This window comes from Panthera leo, chromosome D4 (genome assembly GCF_018350215.1).
Source record: "Panthera leo isolate Ple1 chromosome D4, P.leo_Ple1_pat1.1, whole genome shotgun sequence".
Lineage (NCBI taxonomy): Eukaryota > Metazoa > Chordata > Mammalia > Carnivora > Felidae > Panthera > Panthera leo.
In genome coordinates this window covers 86,051,794-86,072,753 of record NC_056691.1, presented here as the reverse complement: position 1 = coordinate 86,072,753, position 20,960 = coordinate 86,051,794, and the positions used below count along the sequence as shown (strand labels likewise).

General features: G+C 57.3%; 2 protein-coding genes and 1 long non-coding RNA gene across 7 annotated transcripts in view; 1 reads left to right on the top strand and 2 right to left on the bottom strand.

Moving 5' to 3' along the window:
- Positions 1 to 1,850: 1,850 nt before the first annotated feature.
- On the bottom strand, positions 1,851 to 7,090 carry CDK9 (cyclin dependent kinase 9). The gene is made up of 7 exons (XM_042913340.1): positions 6,735 to 7,090; positions 6,179 to 6,260; positions 5,313 to 5,403; positions 4,788 to 4,954; positions 4,498 to 4,669; positions 4,192 to 4,340; positions 1,851 to 3,697 (listed from the first exon to the last, which is right to left on the bottom strand). Exons 1-7 carry the CDS (start codon positions 6,824 to 6,826, stop codon positions 3,332 to 3,334), a joined length of 1,119 nt encoding a protein of 372 aa, XP_042769274.1. The 5' UTR covers positions 6,827 to 7,090; the 3' UTR covers positions 1,851 to 3,331.
- Positions 7,091 to 7,982: 892 nt separating this feature from the next.
- On the bottom strand, positions 7,983 to 15,289 carry LOC122205454. Of its 2 annotated transcripts, none has more exons than XR_006196057.1 (3): positions 14,749 to 15,289; positions 8,578 to 8,672; positions 7,983 to 8,239 (listed from the first exon to the last, which is right to left on the bottom strand). It is a non-coding gene; the product is annotated as an uncharacterized LOC122205454 (long non-coding RNA). The 2 variants fall into 2 exon arrangements; XR_006196056.1 differs by lacking the exon at positions 14,749 to 15,289 and adding an exon at positions 9,250 to 9,358 and having other exon boundaries at positions 8,578 to 8,675.
- SH2D3C (SH2 domain containing 3C) overlaps positions 13,159 to 20,960 on the top strand; it is a 29,906-nt gene continuing 22,104 nt past the window's right edge. The window contains exons 1-2 of one of the 4 annotated variants that reach the window (XM_042913841.1): positions 13,159 to 13,345; positions 15,297 to 15,768. In XM_042913841.1, coding sequence (XP_042769775.1) covers positions 15,428 to 15,768 — 341 coding nt within the window. In that variant the 5' untranslated portion in view covers positions 13,159 to 13,345; positions 15,297 to 15,427. Of the gene's footprint in view, positions 13,351 to 15,296; positions 15,769 to 17,335; positions 17,601 to 19,326; positions 19,513 to 20,960 lie in introns of those variants that run through there. The other 3 variants (XM_042913840.1, XM_042913842.1, XM_042913843.1) reach the window with 3 other exon arrangements.

Sequence of the window (20,960 nt, the reverse complement as noted above, 5' to 3'; positions counted from 1 at the left end):
GGGTTCGAGCCCCGTGTCGGGCTCTGTGCTGACAGCTCAGAGCCTGGAGCCTGCTTTGGATTTCTTTCTCTCTGCTCCTCCCCCACTCACATTCTGCCTTCTCTCTCAAAAATACATAAACATTTAAAAAATTTTTTTAAATAAAAAGAACACCTTCCTCCTCTGATCCCTTCGTACCTCATCGGTTGCTGCTCTCGATTCCCTGAGGACGTCTCAACACTGAAGGGCCCAGGAGGCCGTGGTCTCTGTTCTCCCCTCCTGCCCTGGGCCTTAACAAACCACCGTGCTGGCAGATTCTGGGGGCCCTGAGCTAGCTTTACACAGACACCTGCCCACTCAACTGGATGTCCATCCGTCACCTCCATATCAGCACGCTGACCCACCGGTGGGTTGGCCTGACCTCCCTCGGCCTCCCGTCTCAGGGATGGCAGCCTCGTCGTCCCTCCGGCAAAGCCTGGGACTTTCGACTCCCTTCATTCACACTCACATCCAACCCGAAAATACATCTGCCCTCACGGCCACCTGTAAATCAACGCACTCGCCACCAGCTGTATTAATGACCTGGCCCGACCCCCACCACCTCATGCCCGGATTATTCCAGCAGCTTCGGCCGCTCCCCCTGCTTCCAGCTCTGCCCAAGTTTGTCTCCACATACATAGTCACTGCAACCTTTTAATTTTTTTTTTTAACGTTTATTTGTTTTTGAGAAAGAGCATGAGCAGGGGAGGGACAAAGAGAGAGGGAGACACAGAAGCCAAAGCAGGCTCCAGGCTCCGAGCTGTCAGTACAGAGCCCAACACGGGGCTCAAACTCACAGATTGGGAGACCATGACCCGAGCCGAAGTCAGGATGCTTAACCACTTAACCAACTGAGCCACCCAGGCACCCTGAAGTCACTGCAACTTTTTCAACACGTGTCCCCCTCTGCACAAGCTCTCAAAGCCTCCCGGTCTTGGATCTGGTGCTGGTGCCACTCTCCACCCCCCACCCAGGTACCCCCTTTCTCTTGAGATTTCTGCTCCCGTGTCACCCGGACGGAGCCCCTCAACTGACCCCTACTCTTTTCCCCTTATTCCACTTGTCGTTTTCCACACAATTTATCCCATCAGATTAGTTTGAGCCTACTAGAATGTGAGTAGCACAGAGGTGGGAGAAGCCACTGCTTTGTAGCTGTGTTGAGTCTAGAAAAGCCTGGTCCTCGGAAGACACAGACAATAAGTGCTGAATGAAGGAACCAAACTATCAGAGAGGTAGGGAGGATTCGTACGGTCCCTGTACGTCAGTGGAAACTTCTGTGAACTGCTGGGTCAGAGAGCAGGTGTCTCTTTCGGAGCAGCTTTTTAGCTTTCAGAGAAAAAAACCACACCTCGAACCATGAGACCAGCCCCGGAAATTCTCCCTCATCGGGTCACTCAAAACCTACCAACTTGATAGCCATCAGGACACCTCAACGTTGTTTCCAAACAGATTTGCTTCCTTCCTAGCTGAGCTGAATAGAAGTTCACGTCCACCTGGAACCTCAGGATGGGACCTTATTTGAAAAGGTCTTTGCACGTGTAGCTGGTTAAGAAGAGATCATACTCGATCAAGATGGATTCGAAATCCAAGGACTGGTGTCCTCATCAGAGAGACAGTCGCACACAGAAGAAAGATGACCCGGTTGCAGGCGGAGGCAGGGAGGCAGAGACGCGAGAGATACACGTACAGGCCAAGAAAGGTCAAGGGCTGGCACCAGATGCTAGGAGACAGGCATGGAACATTCTCTCGCAGAGCCTCGCTGGCAAACCCTGCTGACACCTGGATTTCAGACTTGTAGCTTCTGGAACGGTGACAGAACACATTTCTGTTGTAAACCACCCAGTCTGTGATTCCCCACAGCAGCCCTGAGAACTCAATGTACTAGTCAAGTGGTGGTGTTTTTGTTGTTGTTGTTTTTTGGTTTTTTTTACTTCTACTGGCCTTTTGTGAAGCCGAGATCTGGGTCAATTTCTGCAGGGACAGTTCTGGTAAAAGGTTTTGCCGACCTTCCTTTGGGGACCCCCTTCAAAAGGCCTCCTCCTGTGACCAGAATGTAGAAGAATTTGCCTCAAACGTGTCTGTCCTGAGCTTCATGCTCACAGGAAACAGATCCACCAGAACGTGCTTCTCGTCCAAGGATTCCAGCTCCTGTGCCTGACACTCCAACCGCCACACGGTTCTCTGTCCTCCTGCCCACTCACATCCTAATCCAGGTGGCCGCCACCTCCCCAAGCCCCTGGAGAGCCTTCAACTGCTCTGGTCCTTTCTCTCTTGCCTCTCCTAAGCCACCCGCTACTCAGCAGCCTGAGGGCCCTTTGCAAAGTGACAGATCGAACGGTTGTCGTTCTGATTAAGAGCCTTCTGCAGCCTCCTGTGCCTGTGAGTCAAGTTTGAACGTGTCTGTCGGCCACAGTAGATGGGGTCCCTGCTGCAGATGCAGCTTATCGCAGACCCTCCCGGGTTCCCTCTCCGGGGAACTGCGACCCTGTCGCAACTGTCTTCCCTCTTCCTCGGACACTGAGTGGAGACAACTAAGGGAGCATCATAACCGGTGTTCCAGAAGATACTCAAAAGAAAAACAAAGACGAAAGTCCTCTGCAATTACGTCCGGAAACACGAACGGGGATAAAGAAAAGAGTCAAGACTCGACAAATCAAATCTCAATGCTCAGGCCCAGCGTGCCGGCCACAGGGTTAAGGGCTGGCGGTCTGAACACAGAACACAGCACACAGCCACTTACTGGGGGGTGAAAAAAAAAAAAAAGAGAGTCAACTTTAATCGTAACTGACCAAACTGTGTCCAGGAATGTCTCCAAACAACTGAACAAAAGAAACACGATAAAATTTTCTATTGAAGAAACCAAGTTTTTGCCAGCCCCAGTGCTTCCGAGGGCTGGGCCAAGACCAGCCCATTCCCGAGGCTGGTTCCATCCCCCACGCAAGTTTCTCATCTCGAGAGGCGGGCTGACGAGAGGCCAGGGGCCTGTCCCCTGCTCCGGTCACGCTGGGAACGCTTACAAAGTCACTGGTGGGGTGTGCCTCTCCTCCCACCCCATTCCTGTCTGAAAGTAAACGGAGACCCTCTGGTCATCATCTCGAAAGCCAGGCAACCAGGGGAGGCAGCCCCAGTGCCCTCCTGGGCTTTCAGCCAAAGCTTTCCTCCAGTCCACTCAGCTGGCGTTCCCAGTGCCCAGGGTGGGGATCAAATAAAATAAAGCACTAGGGAAAACTCAAATGCCCCATAACCTCCACAACGCAAGTCACACAGGAGAAAAAATAAAACTGCCCTAATGCAAAGCGCCGACAGCCGGCCCTCAGAACACGCGCTCGAACTCCGTCTGGTTGGTGGTGGCGGGATTGCGGCTCTGGTTGGTGGACTGCTGGGTGATCTGGCTGCCCTTCCGGCGCGGTGGCGCCAGGTACTCGAACATGGACGTCAGGTGGGTGGAGAGCATGCCCTTGAGATCCGAGGGCATGGGGTCAGACCAGAAGAAGTCGTGGTTGAGGGCGTCGTCGCTGTCGATGCGCTGTGCGGGATCCAGCACCAGCAACTTGTCGATGAGGTCCAGCGCGTAGGGGTCACGCACATAGGCCTTCAGCCTGTCCTTCACCTTCCGCTTCTGGCCCTTGACCAGGTCCAGTTTCTCAAACAGCTCGTACTTGTCCACGTTTGGCCACACCTGGGCGGGAGGCATGGGGAGAGGACGGCGTCAATTCAGGGGGGTGCGTGGCTTTGTCCACTGGTTGGGCACCCGAAGGGACTAAAACTTCTCCGCTCAGATGCTCCCAGACCACCCCTGGAGGACGAACCGGACCTCTCCAAAGCAAAAGCAGCAGTGACTGTGTCCCTGACACACACCAAGCGCCACACCCTTTTACACAAGTCACCTACGGTATTTTCACCAAGCCCGACACAGGCGTAGTTGTTTCACACAGGAGAAAACTCAGCCCTGAGGTGAGGGATTCAAATGCCCTCCCCGAGGCCACAGAACTGCGATGGGGGTGAGATCTGAACACTGCCCGTGTGGCTCTAACGACCACCAGCCCTGTCCCTCCACCAGCCACCTCTCCAGGGCTTTCCTTCCATTCCACTCCCCACTCCTCCCTCGCCAGGAGGACTTCCAGATCTCTGCATCCTGTGGGGACCCTGGGGACCTGCAGCCTGGCCACGCACCTCAGGGGTGATGGAGCCACAGAGCTGGCTGATGAGGGCAAGCTGGTGCTGCTCGGTGTTGCCCTGCATGATAGGGCTGCGGGTCCACATCTCCGCCATGATGCACCCGGCACCCCAGAGGTCAATGGGGGGGCCGTAGTCCCGCTCCCCTGGGAAGAAGAGCGCACCAGGAGGGCCCCTTGAGCCCGAGGGCCTCCTGAGACGCAATGCCCCAGGGCCGGCGGCTCAAGAAGCCCTGGCAGTGGGGGACTGAGGCCGGGTAAGTGCCCAGCCCCTGCCCCCCTCCGCCCGCTCGGGAGTCCTCACCGAGCAACAGCTCCGGGGGCCGGTACCAGAGCGTCACCACACGGTTGGTATAGCGGTTGGGCTGGCTGTTCTTTGCCAGGCTGAAGGCCCGGGCCAGCCCGAAGTCTGCCAGCTTCAGGACCCCGTCGCGGGTGATGAGCACGTTAGCCGCCTTCATGTCCCTGTGCAGGATCTGCAGGAAGCACAAGACGGCTCGATCAGGTTTCCGAGGGCCCCTCAGGCACATCCACCCTGCAGTGGGAGCGGAGGCCAACCCCAGCCTCGGTCTCTTCCCCCACTCTGCCCCCCACCTTGTTTCTGTGGATGTAGTAGAGGCCGTTGAGCAGCATCTGCATGACCTTCTTGATCTCGGACAGCGTGAACTTGACTAAGACGTTGCTCAGCAGCCCCGCAAGGTCATGCTCGCAGAAGTCAAACACTAGGTATATGCTGCCCTTGCAACGGTTATAGGGGGAAGCTAAGACGGGAAGAACGGGCAAGGGGGTGAGAAAAAGAAAGTATAAAACCCCATGTGCAACTTATCTTCCCACAGCCAGCTTCTACCCCTCCAACCCACGGACACTCAGGTAGCCGGCTGTGCATTCCTTCACTGGTCAACTATTGGCTGAGTGCCTCCTCCAGGCCAGGTGCTGTGGCAGGCCCCGGGGCAGCAAGAGCTATGACGAAAGGACCCGGGAAAGCAGTCACAGTCGGTAGGTCTGGGTTAAGAAGAGGCGATTTAAGCGTGTCCGCTTCCAACTTTACAAACAAAGCCTTGGGACGGGTAAGCCTCATTTTCCCCATCTGAAGATGGAGACCCGATCCAAACAACTTACCTTTGGTTCGACAGATCTCAATCAAGTTAACCACGTTCTCGTGTTTTAGAAGCTGGAGGATCTTGATTTCCCGCAGGGCTGTGATGGGGAACTGAGTGGGAGAAAGACAGGAGGTGGTCAAAGGTGAGCGAGTGAACTACAGACCCACGATCGAGCCAAGAGCTCCACAGTAAGGGGCACAGGTTGGGAAAGAGAGTAAGGTGACAGGCTCTGAGATCAGCAGTCTCAGATGTCTTATCTGTAAAATGCGTGTTAAGAGTAGTACGCGACCCTCAAGGAACCGCTTTGAGACGATGAACTGAAACAGTGGTACTTAACACTTCACTGCTAGTCACCAAATGCTCCACAGTTTCTTCAACCCTTAAATTTAGCTCTATGCCTGTGTTTAACTTACTAGGTGGGAACAAAAACAGCTATTCAAAGACATTTCCTTGCTAAGAATCAGGTCTCTGGGAAGCTGGACTACAGCTAAATTGATGTATGGAAGGGGGGGGCTGTTCCTTTACAACTGAGTACCAATCACCCTTTTAAGGCCACTGCATGGAATTTCTTTTTCTGCTACCCAAAATAAACGCTAAGGACAGAGTGTTTAAAAGCTTCCTAACTTGAGGAACCGAGGCGCACTCTGCAAGCATGAGCTCCCCCTCCTGGCCCCAACCGTATTTACCTAAAAATGAAATCTCAAAGCCTCTAAAACATTTGAACAAAAAAATTGAACTACGAAGCCAAATTCCCTGGAATATGGAAACTCCCAAACTACCACACCTACACTGATTCCCGACGTGAGAGCCCTAGCAGAAGCAGGGTGGAAACCCAACCCCGAGCCGAGAGGAGACCGCAGGCCCGCCCACCCCGCCCGTACTCACCCCCTCCTTCTCGTTCTCCATCAGCACTTTCTTCAGAGCCACCTTTTTGCCGGTCTTACGGTGCTTTGCCTTAAATACCTCCCTGCAGGCCGAGAGGGGGGGACCCAAGAGGTTTCATCAGGCCGTTTCTGCTAGGCCCGCCCCTCCCCCACCTGAGGAGGAGGGCAGAAAAAAGGGATTCCCCGGGCGGGGCTGGGCCGAGTACTCAGGGCACTCGCCTACTCTGCCCGCCCCATCCTCCCGCTATCTGCGGTCCCTCTCCAAGCCTCTACTTCCTTTCCTCGGACTCTTCACCCAGGCTTCTCTTGGAGAGCCCGCTCCCCTCACAAGCTCCTCTCTGCAACCCCTCCCCGCCCCCCATCACGGGCCTCAGGCTCCTCCCCGCCAGCCGGCTCCGTCAGGCCCAGGCGGGCTGCGGCGCGGCCTAGAGAGACCAGGGGACACGTCTGGTGCTCTGTGGCCTCCCGACCACGTTGGGCCCGGCCCTGGGCATCCCGACGTCGGCCCTGAGGGTTGCAGGCCCAGGGCTCCCGGTCCCCCGGGGGTACAGCCTTACCCGAAGGTGCCTTGGCCGATCTTAGCGAGCTTCTCATATTTGGTCACCTCATCACAAAAGGGGCACTCCACCGAGTCGTACTGCTTTGCCATGGCCGCCTCCAGTGCACCGCCGCCGCCGCCGCCGCCCCCAGCCGCCGCCGCCGCCGCCGCTCCCGCTCCGGGTCCCGCCGCCGTGCTCCAGGCCCCTCCGCGGCCGCGCCACTTCCGCCTCCACAGCCACTTCCGGCCTCGCGGCGCCGACCCCGCCTCTTCCGCCCGCCGCCCGCCGCCAGGCCCCCTGGGACTTGTAGTTCCCGGGAGGCCAGGAGGAGCCGGAGCTGCAGAGGCGCCTCCGCCGCCGCCACTGCCCCCGCCTCCGCCGCCGCCACTGCTGGCGGCGGCCCCGATCGGGGGCGCGGGGAGCCGGGGCGCCGGGGCTGGGGCTCGGGGCGGTGCGTCCCGCTGCATCGGCCCGGGCCGCCGCTGCTGCCGAAGCCGCTGCCGCTCTAGCGCCCGATCCGGGGCCAGCCGCAGTGCCCTGCTCCTCCTCCTCCGACGGCGCCGCCTCCGCCGGGCTGCGCGGGGCGGCGGGCGGGGGGGTGGCCCCCGAGCCGCGGCCTGGGGGCTCCCTGGCCGGGCCCGGGCCCGGGGCGGCCGGGCGAGGGGGCGAGACGGAAAGAGCCGACGAGGAGGCGGCCCGAGAGCCCGGGAGGGGGCGCGTTATAAAGGGGGAGGTGCCCCGGCCTCGCCCTCCCCTCCCCCTCCGCCCGCCCCCTCCCTCCTCCCTCCCACCCTCCGCGGCCGCACCTGCCGCCGCCGCCGCCGCCGCCGCCGCCGCCTGCCCGCTCGCCCGCTCGCCCGCTGTCCGCCGGCCGCCCTCGTCGCGTCACCGCCCGCGGCCCCTCCTCCGCCTTCGGAGGTGGGGCCCCGCGCTCCACACCTGGCTGCGGGGCGCCTCGCCGCGTGCCTCAGTTTACCCCCACATGCCAGCTGCTGCGGAGAGCCCTTTTCTCCCTGGCTCAGAGTGCCCCTCCACAGGCGAAGGCGGGAGGCGCCGAGGGAGCGGCCTCCGGTCCTGGGAGGAGAGAACGGCCCCCGCCGCCACCTCCCCGGGCCCCAGCCACCCGCCGTTGACATGGCAACCGACGGCCGCTAGGGGGCGCGGCGACACTGGAGGCGGCGAGAGAGCAACGCCTGGGCCTTCCAGTCCCGGACCCCGCGTTCTCTGGGAGTCAAGGATGAAGCCCACAGGAGCCCGGTTCCCCATCAGCTGTGCCCGAGCTGGTCAACCCCGGGTCATTAATTACAAAAATAGCTAGTATTTACTCCGAACCCCCTGTGTGCTCAGGAATTGCTGGGCGTTCCTGCTGAATCCTGAATCAACCACCCAATAGTCAGGATCACTAACCCATTTTACAGAAGAGGATATTGAGACTCAGACAGGTGAGGTCATTTGCCCAAGATCAGAGTGACAGCGCTGGGACTGGAACCTGGTCTGTCTGAAGAAGATTCTTCTGAGTCAGGCTGTTTACAGTATGGCCAGGGATATAATAATGGTGCCGTTTGAGGCCTGCTGTCATGCCAGGCACCATGCCCACCACCCATCTTCTCTGACCCTATGCCCCCTTCTCCTACTCCACCCCTTCCCCAGCATCTTCCTGATAATCTTCCCAGCTCACGAGCCTCTTGATCTTTCCTCCAGCTCTACTCAACAATCAGCCCACAGCAAAGCTGTGCTTTCTACCTCCTCTGTCTTCAGGAAAACCCAAATTGTGATATTGGAGGCTCTTTCCAGCTCCCTCCCGGGCTGTGGCTGCAGGACTCTCCCTCCTGTTGTTTCCTAATTCCCTGGACCTTCCTACCTGCAGTGCGGTACCCCTCGATGGCACCCAGTTTCCTGTCTTATCCTCCATGGCTTGGCCTCGCAGGTCTGGTGATCCTGGTGTCCCAAGAGACCCTGCTGGGGGAGGGGGGGAGGAGGCTGAGGCTCAAGGGTCAGCCAAGCAGCAGTGAGCCCCCTCCTGAGGGGAGTGTGAGGCCATCAAGTGTTTTAGGCAGTCAGGAGACATGTCAGGGAATGATCTGGGATCAGCTTCAAGGGTACACTGTGGAAGCAGGGAGGCCATTGGCTAAATTGGGGGTGAGAAGGGCAAGGAGGGAAAAAAATAATAACTAGCAATTACAATTTGTTGAGGCAAAATAAATGGCCCAGAGCATACATTCAGCACTTTATGGTAATTAATTCTCACTCAGCTATATGAGATGGCTACTGTTATCACCTCTCTTGTACACATAAGGACACTGACACTCAGAGGCAACATCCCCTGGCCAGGGTCAAACAGCTGACCGGCAGCCACATTGGGATTTGAACCAGCTCAGTCTGGCACAAACTCCAAGCACTCAGCCATATCAGGGCCCCCACCCGTCTGGGCTGTGGGCAGAGTTAGGGTACAGCCATGACAGAGCACCGCTGGCCTAGGTATTCTGGATGCCCACGGGGGGTATGGGAGGGGATGGTAGTATTGGGGGCCTACCATGGTTTTGGGTGGCCTCCACCATCAGACTCAGGCTGGATGGGTCCCCTGCCTGTTTCCCATGAGCTCTCCCTAAGTCACATCCTGTGGGCAGACGCCTCAGCAGATGTTCCGGTGTTGTCACCTCCACCCCACCACCCCTGCCCTGAACCCCAACATCCGCCAGTCACTTCCCCTCAGAACTTCGGGCCCTCCGCTCCCCTTGGCAGAAGCAGTAGGGAACTCTTCGGAAAGCCACCCGCGCTGTCCAGGCATGGGGTCCCGGATCATCCAGGTGGAAGGGCGAAGAAATGAGGTCCTCGCTGGAAATGATTTCTCACTGACTGACTTCTGATTTGCTAGTTTGAGGAAAATGTTTCCTGCCTCCACGGATCAGCTAAGCCTGCAAAGCCAGGCACCGGCCAGTTTGTCAGTCTGCTGACTAACCGACTGGACTCTGTGAGAGCCTCTGGTCCCGCTGGCATTTCACAGAGAAACTGAGGCACGGAGTAGAAGAGGGAATCATTGGCCTGCTGTTTGACTCTGGCCTAGACCTCCTGTTTTCCTCCCCTGAGCAGGGATGAGGTTGGGGGGAGGGGGGCGGGGCGGGCATAGGGAGGGAAGGAGAAGACAGGCTCATGGGTGGGCTGATCTTGGCTGCTCGTACGTCCCGGGAAGAGAAAGGGGTGCTGGATAGGGAGACACCGGGCAGAGGATGGTAATGTGACGCTTGCGGCCCTGTAGACCATGGACATTCTGCCCACACCAGCTGGGTGCTGACTCTGTACCTGGCCCTGTGTTGATACAGTGTCATTTCCCTGGGGCTTTACAGCTCCCCTCTTAGGAGGTTGCTGGAATTGGGCCCAGCTTACAGAAGAGGGAACTGAGACTCAGAGTGGTGACGTGCCCTGCCCAAGGCCACACAACCAGGAAGCTGTAAATCTGGGATTCAGAGCCAGGTCTCTGCTTCCAAAACCCAGGGTCATTCGCCACCAGCCTCAGTACCAGACAACTGGATGGAGCCGGGGAAAGACTAAGACCTACGGCAGGCATGGGGCCAATACACATGTGGAAGGCAAATTCTCCTCTGAGGGGGCATGAGGTCTGTTTGGAACATGTAAATGAAGACACAAGTGAATGTAATGTGGGTAATACTCACAGTATGACTTTTATTTCACTGCCACGGGACTGTGTGAGGGATGTTGTATTGGTCTCATTTTGCTGAAGGGAGAAAATGAGGCTCAGAGAGGTAACACGACTTGCCCAAGATCACACACGTGGGGTCTGCAGGATCCCGTGTGCCTGGGGCCAATGCCTTCGACTGTGACGTCGAGACCTAATGGTACCTGGCCAAACTGGGGGCAAGGGAGTCACAGACGGGGGGGGGGGGGGGCCAGAAACCAGAGGAGGGTTCCCTGGGGCACCATGGCTCAGTCTGGACCCGGAGCCCCGACCGCACAGAGGCAAAACTTCCAGCCGGTGGAGGGAAGAGCAGCATTCTGGGTGTGGGTCCAGCCCAAGCCGAAGCCTGGAGGCGCGAAAGCACTTACGTGTTCAGGGCTGTGGAGTGCGGGCTGCTCTGGGCCGGCCTCCAACGCAGGCTGAGGAGGGCCTGGGGGACAGCCACCCGCCGGCAGGTCCCCAGCCGCACTCCCAACGGCCACTCAAGGCAGCACAAAGGGGGCTCTGCCACACTGAGCCCCATTCATTCTCCCAGGGACGGGCAATTGCGCTGGCGCCCGGGGCCAACGGCAGCACGGGCCTAGCTAGCACTCTCGCTGTACCTGCAGCAACACGGCCTCCCTGTGGCCGGGGCTCCCAGCTCTCCCACCACGTGCCCTCCCCTGGGGTCTTCTTGGCCTATGCCAATCCGCCCCTGGCCTGAACCACCCCCATCCCTCAGCGACAACCATGGCAGGGAGGGGGGGCTGCTGAGGCCACAGTGCACTAGCCTGGGCTCACATTTTCTCATTTCATCCTCCCAGCAACCCCTGGAACTGGGAGCTACTTTGACCCTGTTTCACAGATAGAAACTGAGACCCAAAGTGGTAAAGGGTCTGGGGCAGGGTCACACAGTGAGGCGGGAGTGACAGAAACCCAGCACTTAGCCCAAGTCACTGGGACTGCCTCCTGGGAGAGAAGCCAGGGGAACCACCCGCTGCCTTCCCCGAGGAAGACCCCTCACTACCGCCAGGCCACCGGCCCTATTCTCTCTTCTGACAACTGGAGGAGGAGGGAGCACCGGCTTGGGAGCTAGGACACCTGGGGGTCTAGTCTCTGCTCCTCCTTAGCCTCAGTTACCTCATCTGTGAAATGGGACAGTACCAGCATTCGCCTCACAGGTCGGTCGTAGGGACTCAACGGACAATCTGTGGAGGTTTTCACCTCCATGCCTGGCTCATGGTCAGGGCTCAGTAGAGGGACCTTCTCTTCCCAAATCCATGACCGAGAAACCTCATTCTTTCATGTGAGCTTTGAACACTGTTCCCATCCAGGTCGGTCTGTGAGCAGGACTCTGATGTCTTGATCTCTCAGGCTGTGTCCCTTTTCCTCTCAGGGCCTCGGTTTCCCTCTCAACCCATTAAGAAGGTTCAGTCAGATGCTTCCCCCACCAGGGCCCATCATCCAGCTGCCAGGGGGTTTCTGGAGCTGTAGGAGTGGAAGTTAGGACCTCAGCCTCCATAGCTGGACAAATAGGCCCTAATGCCAGGTAAGTTGACTTTCGGGGAGCCTCAGTTTCCACATCTGTAAAATGGGGGCAAGAGAAACAACATCTACCTCTTAGGACAGAAGGACTGAGCTTTCTGGCTGGAATGAACTGACTGATCAGAAGATGTTAGTCATCATTATTTTTGCTGAGGATGCATGAGGGGCCCCATCTGCCCTTGGACTCCCTCTCTCATAGGCTCGGTTGCCAGCCTGGGGGCCAGGATAATAATGTCCGATCGTGCTGGAGCCTCTGTGACTTAATTGTGTATCTTGCATTTGTGCCCATTCTTGAGATCAGTTGACTGGGGCTTCAGAGGCAGGAGTAACTTGTGCGCAGTACACAGAGCTGGGATTTGAAACCCCTGGCCTTGTGGCCACCCCAACCCCTGCAGCTGCTGACAGCCTCCACAGGTGTCTGGGACAATCTGTGTAGGGAAGTTTCATTTCCTCATCTCTGTCCTGCCCGTGTGACACACACACGCACACACGTAGGCTGGAAAAGCATCAGACTGTGGGCTAAGGGGTCTAGAAGGGTGAGATGTAGCCCTGTCTGTGCCACCAACCTGCCAGATGACCTGGGGCACTCCCTCTGCCCGTCTGTGCTCCAGATCCCCCCATCCCTGTATAAAGGGTGTGGTGGACCAAATTGCCACTGTGTCCCCGCTGGATTAAAAAGGAATGATCATGCCTTGGTGGGCACCGATTCTGTGCCAGGCTTCGCACCGAACTGGACCCTGTGAGGTGGGCATTGCAAATACCCCCTGCTCACAGTGAGGAAACCGAGGCTCAGGGAAGTCAGTGGCCTAGCCAGGATTACACGGTGACAAAGTAGCCAGCCAAGATTTGAACTTGGGTTTGGGTGGTCCCCAGGGCCACAGGCCTAACCACAGCACTCTTCACCGCTCCCAGTCCTTCCCCAGGCACCGAGGCTTAGAACAAACTGCCCTGTGGGCTGGCCTGGCTCCCAGCATCCTTCCAGCCGCTGGCCAGACCCCCTGACAGCTGTCAGCGGGTCCCCCCCACAGCCCCCACCCAGTGGGCTCCATTCCCAGGGCCTGTGGTTTGTCCCCCCAGGCCCTCTGGGTCCCATGGGCTTGTGGTCTGCCCCCTGCCCCCCTCCCCCCACCCCCATAGCCAAGGTCAAGGAGGCAGCCCATGGGGGCCCGGAGTGGGGGAGGCACTGGCCCGCCCCCGTGGAGAGGATGGGGAGGGTGGAGCTGTGGGAGTTTCACTGGTTTAAAAATACACAGAGGAAGCGAGCGGCAAGAGGGTGCAAGAAAGGGGAAGGGGAGGTGAGGGAAGAATCTCAACGTTGATGTCCGGAGTCGAGAGCAGCCACTTGCCCGCTGGCCAGGGGCTTTACACGACCCGCCAAGATGACGGAGGGACCCAAGAAAGCCAGCAAAAAGTTCAGTGAGTGCAGGGTGCCCTTTGCACTGCCCTTCATCTCTCTGTCTGTCCATCCATCTCAGTCTCTCTCTGCATTGCTTCTTTATCACTGTCTGGTTTCTGTTTCTCTTTCTGTCCATCTCTATCCCTCTCTGGAGTTCTCTGCTTCTGGGTTTCCTTGACGCCTTCCCTCTGTCACTCTGGCCCCATAGCTCTCTCTGTCTCTAGCTGGTTTGGTTCTCCATCTCTGCTCTGCCAGTCTCTGTTTCTCTGTCTCACCATTTGTGGGTGTGACCATCTCTGGTTTCCTTGGACCTCATGGGGCCGGGCAAGGGAAGACCTCCACATGCTCCACGCCCTGCCCCTGGAATTGCTTCACACGGGGGCTCAGTTGGAAGTTACTGGGGCCGGAGTGGGTATGGGTGCACCAGGAGAAGCTGCCCCATGTCCCCACCAGCAGTGACGCTGGGACCCAGGGCAGCTCGATGAGGGGTCACCCTGACCAAGGCTCCGTTTCCCCAAGTCAGTCTCCTCCGGGTCTCAGCCAACTTTTGCTTCCCCTGAGCCCTTCAACTTGACCGTTGACAGCACAGGGGAGGTGGTGGGTGGGGGTGTGCAGGGCCAGGATTAAGATGCATTCCACAGATGAAAATACTGGGCCCCAGAGATATGCTTTGAATCATATGGGGCTGCCCAGCAGGGCTCAATCCCATGTTCCTGGACTCACCTCGGTTTCCCTCTCTGTCCCACTACTGTTTCCTCCAGATCCCCCAGTGCCCAGGAGACAGCGGTTCTTGGCCCTCCTCCTGGCAATTGGCACAATTCCGCCCAGCGGTATAGCTTTCTTAGAGCAGAGCCTCAGAACTTTCTGACAGTGTTTGTCAGGAGGCAGAGGCTAAGACAGTCGAGGGTGGGCAGGGCTGGGGGGAAAGCCCCAGAACACTGACCCCAGCAGTCCAGAGCCCTGAGCCCCTCATCAGGGTTCAGCCTTGCTGTGTGACCCTGGGCAAGTCCCTCCCCTCTCTGGGCCTCAGTTTCCTCTCTCATCAATGGGGGCATCGTGGTGAGGACCTGAGGAGGCAGAGGGTACCTAGGAAGTGGAAAATGCCAGAGTTTTTCCTTTTCACTCGCCTGGAGGCCATAGGGTTGTCAGAGGGTGGTGGCTTAGAGGAGGGACAGTCCCACAGCTGGGGGCAAGGAGGAGGGAACTCACAGGCACCCCTGCGGAAACGAGGAGATGGTATCACCCAAGCCCTGCCGCCTGAGTCCCCACCGTGGGCTCAGCTGACAGGAAGGACAGAACCTCAGAGAGTGGGCCCCCCAGGCTCCCAACAACCCCCTTCTCACTTCATCCCCTGTCCCCGGTGCTCAAACAGCCCCTCCTCACTCACCCCACCCCACGACCACACAAACATGCTTCACCTGCCCACGATGCCACCTCGGGCGGGTCTTTCCACAGCTCTGACCTCCACTTCGTTATCTGCAGAAAAGGGAAATTAAGCTTGTGTCATTGAGTTATGCTGGGAACTCAGTGATGTAATGCATGAAGCATAGCTGACCAATGCAGAGGCGTTCACTGCAATCATCGTCATTGCCTTCATAACTTCTCCAGGATATTCTGGGTGCCGGGCACCGTATTAAGTCTGTTATTTACATGCTTTCCTGCAGTTCTGCTGTCCATAGGAGGTGGGCACTACAATCTCTATTTTGCTAATGTGGAGAATGGGGCTCAGTAGGGTCAAGTGACTTGCCGAAAGTCACACAGCAAGGATGTGGAAGAGCAGGGACGGTCGCTCAGGTCTGTGTGACTCTAGAGCTGCGTGTTGTTCTACGGGAACAAAGGGAGTGTCAGAGAAGCCCTGACCCTCCTTGAACCCTCAGTCAGAAGAACGACATGTATTTTTTATTATTGCTGCTGGCATTAACTCATGTCTTCCCCTTGCCCTCCCTCCCCCCACTTCCTCTGCCAGAGTTCTTCAAGTTCAAGGGCCTCGGGAGTCTCTCCAACCTCCCTCGGTCTTTCACTCTGAAACGGTCCTCAGCCTCCCTCAGTATCCGGTCCCACCTGGAGCAAGACACCTTTGAGGCTACACAGGATGACATGATGACTGTCCCACAAAGCCCCCCAGCCTATGCCCGCTCCAGTGACATGTACAGCCACATGGGCACCATGCCTCGCCACAGCACCAAGAAGGCTCGTGATCAACAGGCTACCCAGGAGACCAAGGAGGTGGGCTCTGAATCCCACCTGGTGCCCCAAGATCTGCCCAACCCTCCAGGCCTGGAGGCCGCCAAGGAGGTGGTGGTGGGGACCAATGCCCCCCTGGAGGACACCCCAGCAGTGGGACCCAACCCTTCCGTAATGGGCCCCACGGGAGAGCCTGAGGATCCCAGCGCAGACAGAAAAGAAGAAAGAGCTCCCAGGAATGTGCCTCCGGAAAGGTAGGTGCCCACAGTGGGGTGGGGGTGAGAGTGGAATCTGCGGGAAGGGTGCCTCCAACCTCCTGCCAATAGAGCCTGGAGAGGAGCCCCCCCGCCACACACACACAAAACACACTTCAAGGGGGAATAAAAACTCTACACATGAACCAAGTGCTTACTACAGACCAGGCACTATGCTTAGTCTTTCACTTGCAATTAATTCTCAACAAAACAAAACAAAAACAACTGGGGAGGAGATTCTGTCATTTCCATATGACGGATGAGGAACCGAAGATTCAGAGAGGCAAAGTCATCTGCCCCAGGCAGGTTGCACATCTGTCAAATGACAAAGTGGAGATTTGAACTCGCCCTAGGCAGCCTCCAGGAGCCGGCTGAGCCCCAAGCCCGATCGCTGGATCCCTGCCCAGGACCCCCACACCCAAATCACCTTTAGTTCTGCTGGACAACACTGCTCCCCCTGGTTGCCACTTCACTTGGTTATAGGGTGAGCTGAGTTCATGAAAAAATACACATAGTGATGATATGACCCTAGCACCCATTCTACTGGGTGTCAAAACATATGTTACTCACCGAACGCTCTGTAAAAGCATTTATCATTATATCATGAGACCCATCTTACAGATGGGGAGACTGAGACTCAGTCAAGGTAGTAGAGCTGGATTTGAGCAGAAACTGCCCGCCTCCAATGGCTGCACACTCATCTCTCACATTGTACCCACCACCTTCTAAGCTGTACAGCTGTGTGCTTCATGCCCTTGGGAGACCCCTCAATCTCAACCACAGGAGTCTCCAGCTCTTCAACCCTCAGACCCTGGGTCTAAACCACACTGGTCAGATGTACTTATTGAAATAAAGAGGGGAAAAAACCCCAGCTGAGCAAAAGTAACTCTAGGGCCAGTTCTGAGACCTCTCTGGAATGGCTTTGCCCTGAGACACCAAGCACAGTTTCTGTGTGCTGGGGTAATTGAGTCTAGACCTCTGTTCAATGGGGAGCAAGACTTTGTAAAGTTTCAGAATGAATCTAGTCCAGACTCTGCCTCTTACTGACTGCATGACCTCGGATAAATCTGTTTCCTTTTCTGAGCGTCCGTTTCCTCAGCTGATAAATGGCATAATGATAGCACCTACCTTGTAGGGCATGATGAGAATCAAGAGTCACATACAGGACTTTTAAAATCTTAGCACAGTGCCTAGCACACCACTAACAGTAAATGTTTTTCCATCATCCCTGGCTGTTCCAGGCTGCTGTCTTGTGCCGTCCCCTCCTTAGTTCAGCCTCATTTGAGCGTGGAAGAGCAAGGATTGTATGCAGGGGAGAAGGCCTGATAGGTTCTGGGGCGTTCTGAGGCAGCCTAGGGCCTGAGACGTGCCTTGTGAGTTTGCAGGAAAGGGGCGGGTGGAGCGGCGTGTCTGGGGGCGTGGCCTTTTCAGGCTGCCAGGCGGACTGCTGAGGGAAGGTGCTGTTGGAACGGGGCGGGTCAAGGCAGAGGGGTGTGTCCGGGGGGCGTGGCCTTCCCGGCCTTGGACGCTAAAAGATGGGGGTAGGGGGAGGAGCGAGACAGGAGGCGGAAGGGCGTTCCCGAGGCGGGGCGTGTCCTTCCTAGCGGGAGGTGTCGGCTGTGGGGCGGCCCCCGGCAGAGGGCGAGGGGCGTGCCCGGGGCGTGGTCTACAGGTCAGGCTCCGCCCCCGGAGTACGGCTCTGCGCTTCAGAGCTCCCTGGCCTGAGAAAGGCGGGAGCCCTCGGGCTGAGGAGGTACCCGGGCTTCAGGCAGTGACTGCGGGGGAACCATGACTGCAGTGGGACGAAGATGTCCGTCACTGGGACCCAGAGGGTGAGTGACCGAGCTGGGCCTGAGGAGGGCATGCGGGGATGGCAATGGTTTGAGGGGAAATCGGTGCCCCTGCGGCAACCAACATACCAGGATGCCCGTTAGCATCAGGGACTTTTAAACTTTCTTTTGGTGTAATTCTGTCCCTGCCTTGCCCTCGCACAGGCTGGGTATTTACTCCTCACAACAGCCCCGGAAGAGGGGCACGTTTATCATCCCCATTTTACAGATGAGTAAAGGGAGATTATTTGCCCGGTTCTCCACAGTAGTGAAGGTTAGTTAGACCCAGGGTTTAACTCCACCTTCCTGGACCATGCCCTTAAAGGCTGGGCAGCCTGTTCCCCTCCCACAGGGCCAGGGCCTCTGGGAAGGATGGTCCTGAGAAACCTTGAGAATGCCAAGTCTAGGACCCAGCCTTCCTCCTCTGTGGGCAGGGGCCCTGGTGGTCCTGGCAGTGCCTCCAGCATCAGGCCTGGCCTAGAGCTGGTGGAGGGAGTAGAGAGACTGCCCTCCATCCCCCAATCATCCAGAGTGTCCAATGGTCCTGAGGTGGGGTCAGGTTAGCAGATCAGATTGAGCCCCCTCCTGGTGTCCTGAGACCCAGTGTCCCCACTTGCCCTCCAAGCCAAGCAGGAGGCTAGAAATGAAATGTTTCTTCCAGGAGTCCCTGAAGCCCAGCCCTGTGTCCCAGAGTCAGGAGAGCTGCTTTGCCTGTGTGATCTCAGATTTGCCCTGCCCTACTCTGGGCCTTAGACCTCCCCAGCAGCCCGGATGGGTCTGGGATGATCTCTGAGGGTACATCCAACCTGGAGAGGAGGGCATTTGAGAATTGCCACTGAACAAGACCGGGGCCCCATTCCCCAGTGTCCCAAGGGGGTCATCTCAGTGGCTGCTCAGGGAGTGGTCTAAGCTGGGGTAGATGGTGTCCCTCCCCTACCCCCTGGGAGGCAGGGTACACCTGGAGCAGAAGGAAGGAAGGGGAAGAGGTGAAACTGCAGGAGTTTCCTGGTGCCCTGTTCTCTGCTGAGATCGTGGGGGATGAGGAGGAAGGAGGGAGGAGGGGCCAGGAGCAGAGGGGGTGAAGAGCCCTTAGCGCCCGGAAAGGACAGCACCAGCCTAGCCTCACCCTACCCCTAGCACCTCAGCCTTCTGCAGGGAAATAGCAGCTCCAGAGAGCCCTGACGACCCTCCTCTGCAGTCCCTGTTAAGGAGGAGGAAGGGGAGGCCCAGTGAAGGAAGGGAGGCCCCAACACCTTCCATCCAGACCCATGCCCACACACAGGAACTTTTAGGCCAGGGTCCTAGAAGAGGGGGTCAAGACCTGGCTCATAACTGGCCAGTCCCTGCTTGAAGCACCCAATGGGTGCCACTTACCACACAGGCCATGTGAAAGGAAACTTCTGTTTGCTTCATTTTACCGGTGAAAAGGCCAAGATTCAGAGGCGGGAAGGGATTTTCCTGGGGTCACAGAGAGATGAGGTGTCAGAGCCTAGACTTGATCCCAAGTCACTAGACCACATTTTACCTCCTGCAAATAAAAATCTCAAAGCCATTTCTACCGTTATTTAAATGACTTCCCTTAAGCCCCTGGAAGAGAGATAATGGGAGCCCACTTTACAGATGAAGACATTGAGGTTTTGTGAGGTTACTAACCTGCTCGAGATGACACATTTAGTTGAGCTGGAATTTCACTCATTTTAATATTTACTGTGATGCAACTATGCCCTAGATACTCTTCCAAGTTTTGGGGAGACAGCAGTGAGCACAGCAGACAAAACCCTGCTATCATGGAGCCTCCGTTCCAGTGTGGGGGGAGACATGATAAGACAAGTTATATGGTTCAGCAGAAGAGAAAAGTGCTGGGAGAAATACTGAAACCAACCAGGGGTATGCCTGGTGGTAGCAGTTTAGGAAGGTAAGCCAGGAAAAAGGTCACCTTGACGTGATGTTTGAACAAAGGGATGTGGGAACAAACCCTCTCGATATCTGGGGAAGAGTGTACCAGGCCAAGGGAACAGCAGGTACAAAGGCCCTGAGGTAGGAGGGTCCTTGGCATGTTTGAGGAGCAGCTGGGACCCACAGTGGCTGCAGGAGAATAAGATGGGGGGCCGGGGGGGAGGGTGGAGTGGTGGGAGGCGAGGCCAGAGAGGAAATGAGTTCAGATAATGGAAGGCCTGGAAGGCCCGGCAAGGACTGGGCTTTGATTCAGCGAGAAGCAGCCATTGCTGGCCTTGAGCAGAGGAGGGCCTCATTCTGACTTATGTTTTACGAGGACCTCTCCTTTGAGGAGGGTTTGAATGCACTTCTCCTCATTGTAAAGTGTCACACCCAAGCGTCCTTCCCTCCCTGCCAGATCACAGAGACCCAGACCCCTCCACCCCCCACTCCCACAGCTGTTCAGAAGGAGATTGGGAGAAGGTGCACCCCATAGGGCAGCCAGGGGCACCCTGCATGGCGGGTGACCCAGCCCTGGTGCCAAGCACTGAGAACAGGCCAAGAACCACCCCCCCCGCCCCCCTGCAACTCTCCACCCCATCCCATTTCCTTTTGGAATGTTGATTCTGGTCCAAGAATTTCCAACACTCCCCAGAGTCCCACGACCCTCTCTCGGCCCTTGCAGAGTGACGTCAGCTGCTGGGCATCTGGTAGTGATTACCCACCAGGGGAGGGGGCTGTGGTGGGCCCAGCCTGTTCGGCCTGGTCAGGCTCTGGGCGGCTGGTCCTTGTCTTCCGAAGGGGCCCAGCTGCTCTCAGCTCTCATTTCCTGTGGAGACTTTCTCACAGTCCTTGAGACCCCCGGATGCCTCAGGCTGTGGGAACTGCACTGGCTCAGGAAGGACGGGCTGTACCCCCACCCCCAGCTGGAGCCACATGCCCCGAAACCCTCAGGGGACCTTGCGTGCGGAATCCTGGACCTATGTGGAGTAGAGCTGGGGAGGAAGTTGGATACCTCACCGACTGGACGACATTGAGCAACTCCCTTGCCCTCTCTGGCCCTCAGTTTCCCCATCTGTAAACTGGGGACAATAATAGCACCTGCTTCACAGGGTCATCTTGAGGACTAGCTGAGGTCCCGGGTTTGGCCCAGGGAAGAACCAGCACACAGGAGCTGCTCTAGCTACCACCGCGCCCGTGTTCTAGAAGAGTTCACTGAGGCCCAATGAGGGGGACTTGCCCAGGGTCACACTGCTTCCTCCCGCTCAGCGGAGGGCCCTCTCCAGAGCCAAAGAGGGTCCTCTCTCCTCCCATCCCTGCTCCATTTCTTCTTCTTGACATAGCTTTTGGGCTCCTAGTCCAGTTGAAATATTATTTCTCTTTGCCCTCCCTCCCCACCTTCTCCTCATCTCTACCCCGGAGTGGTCC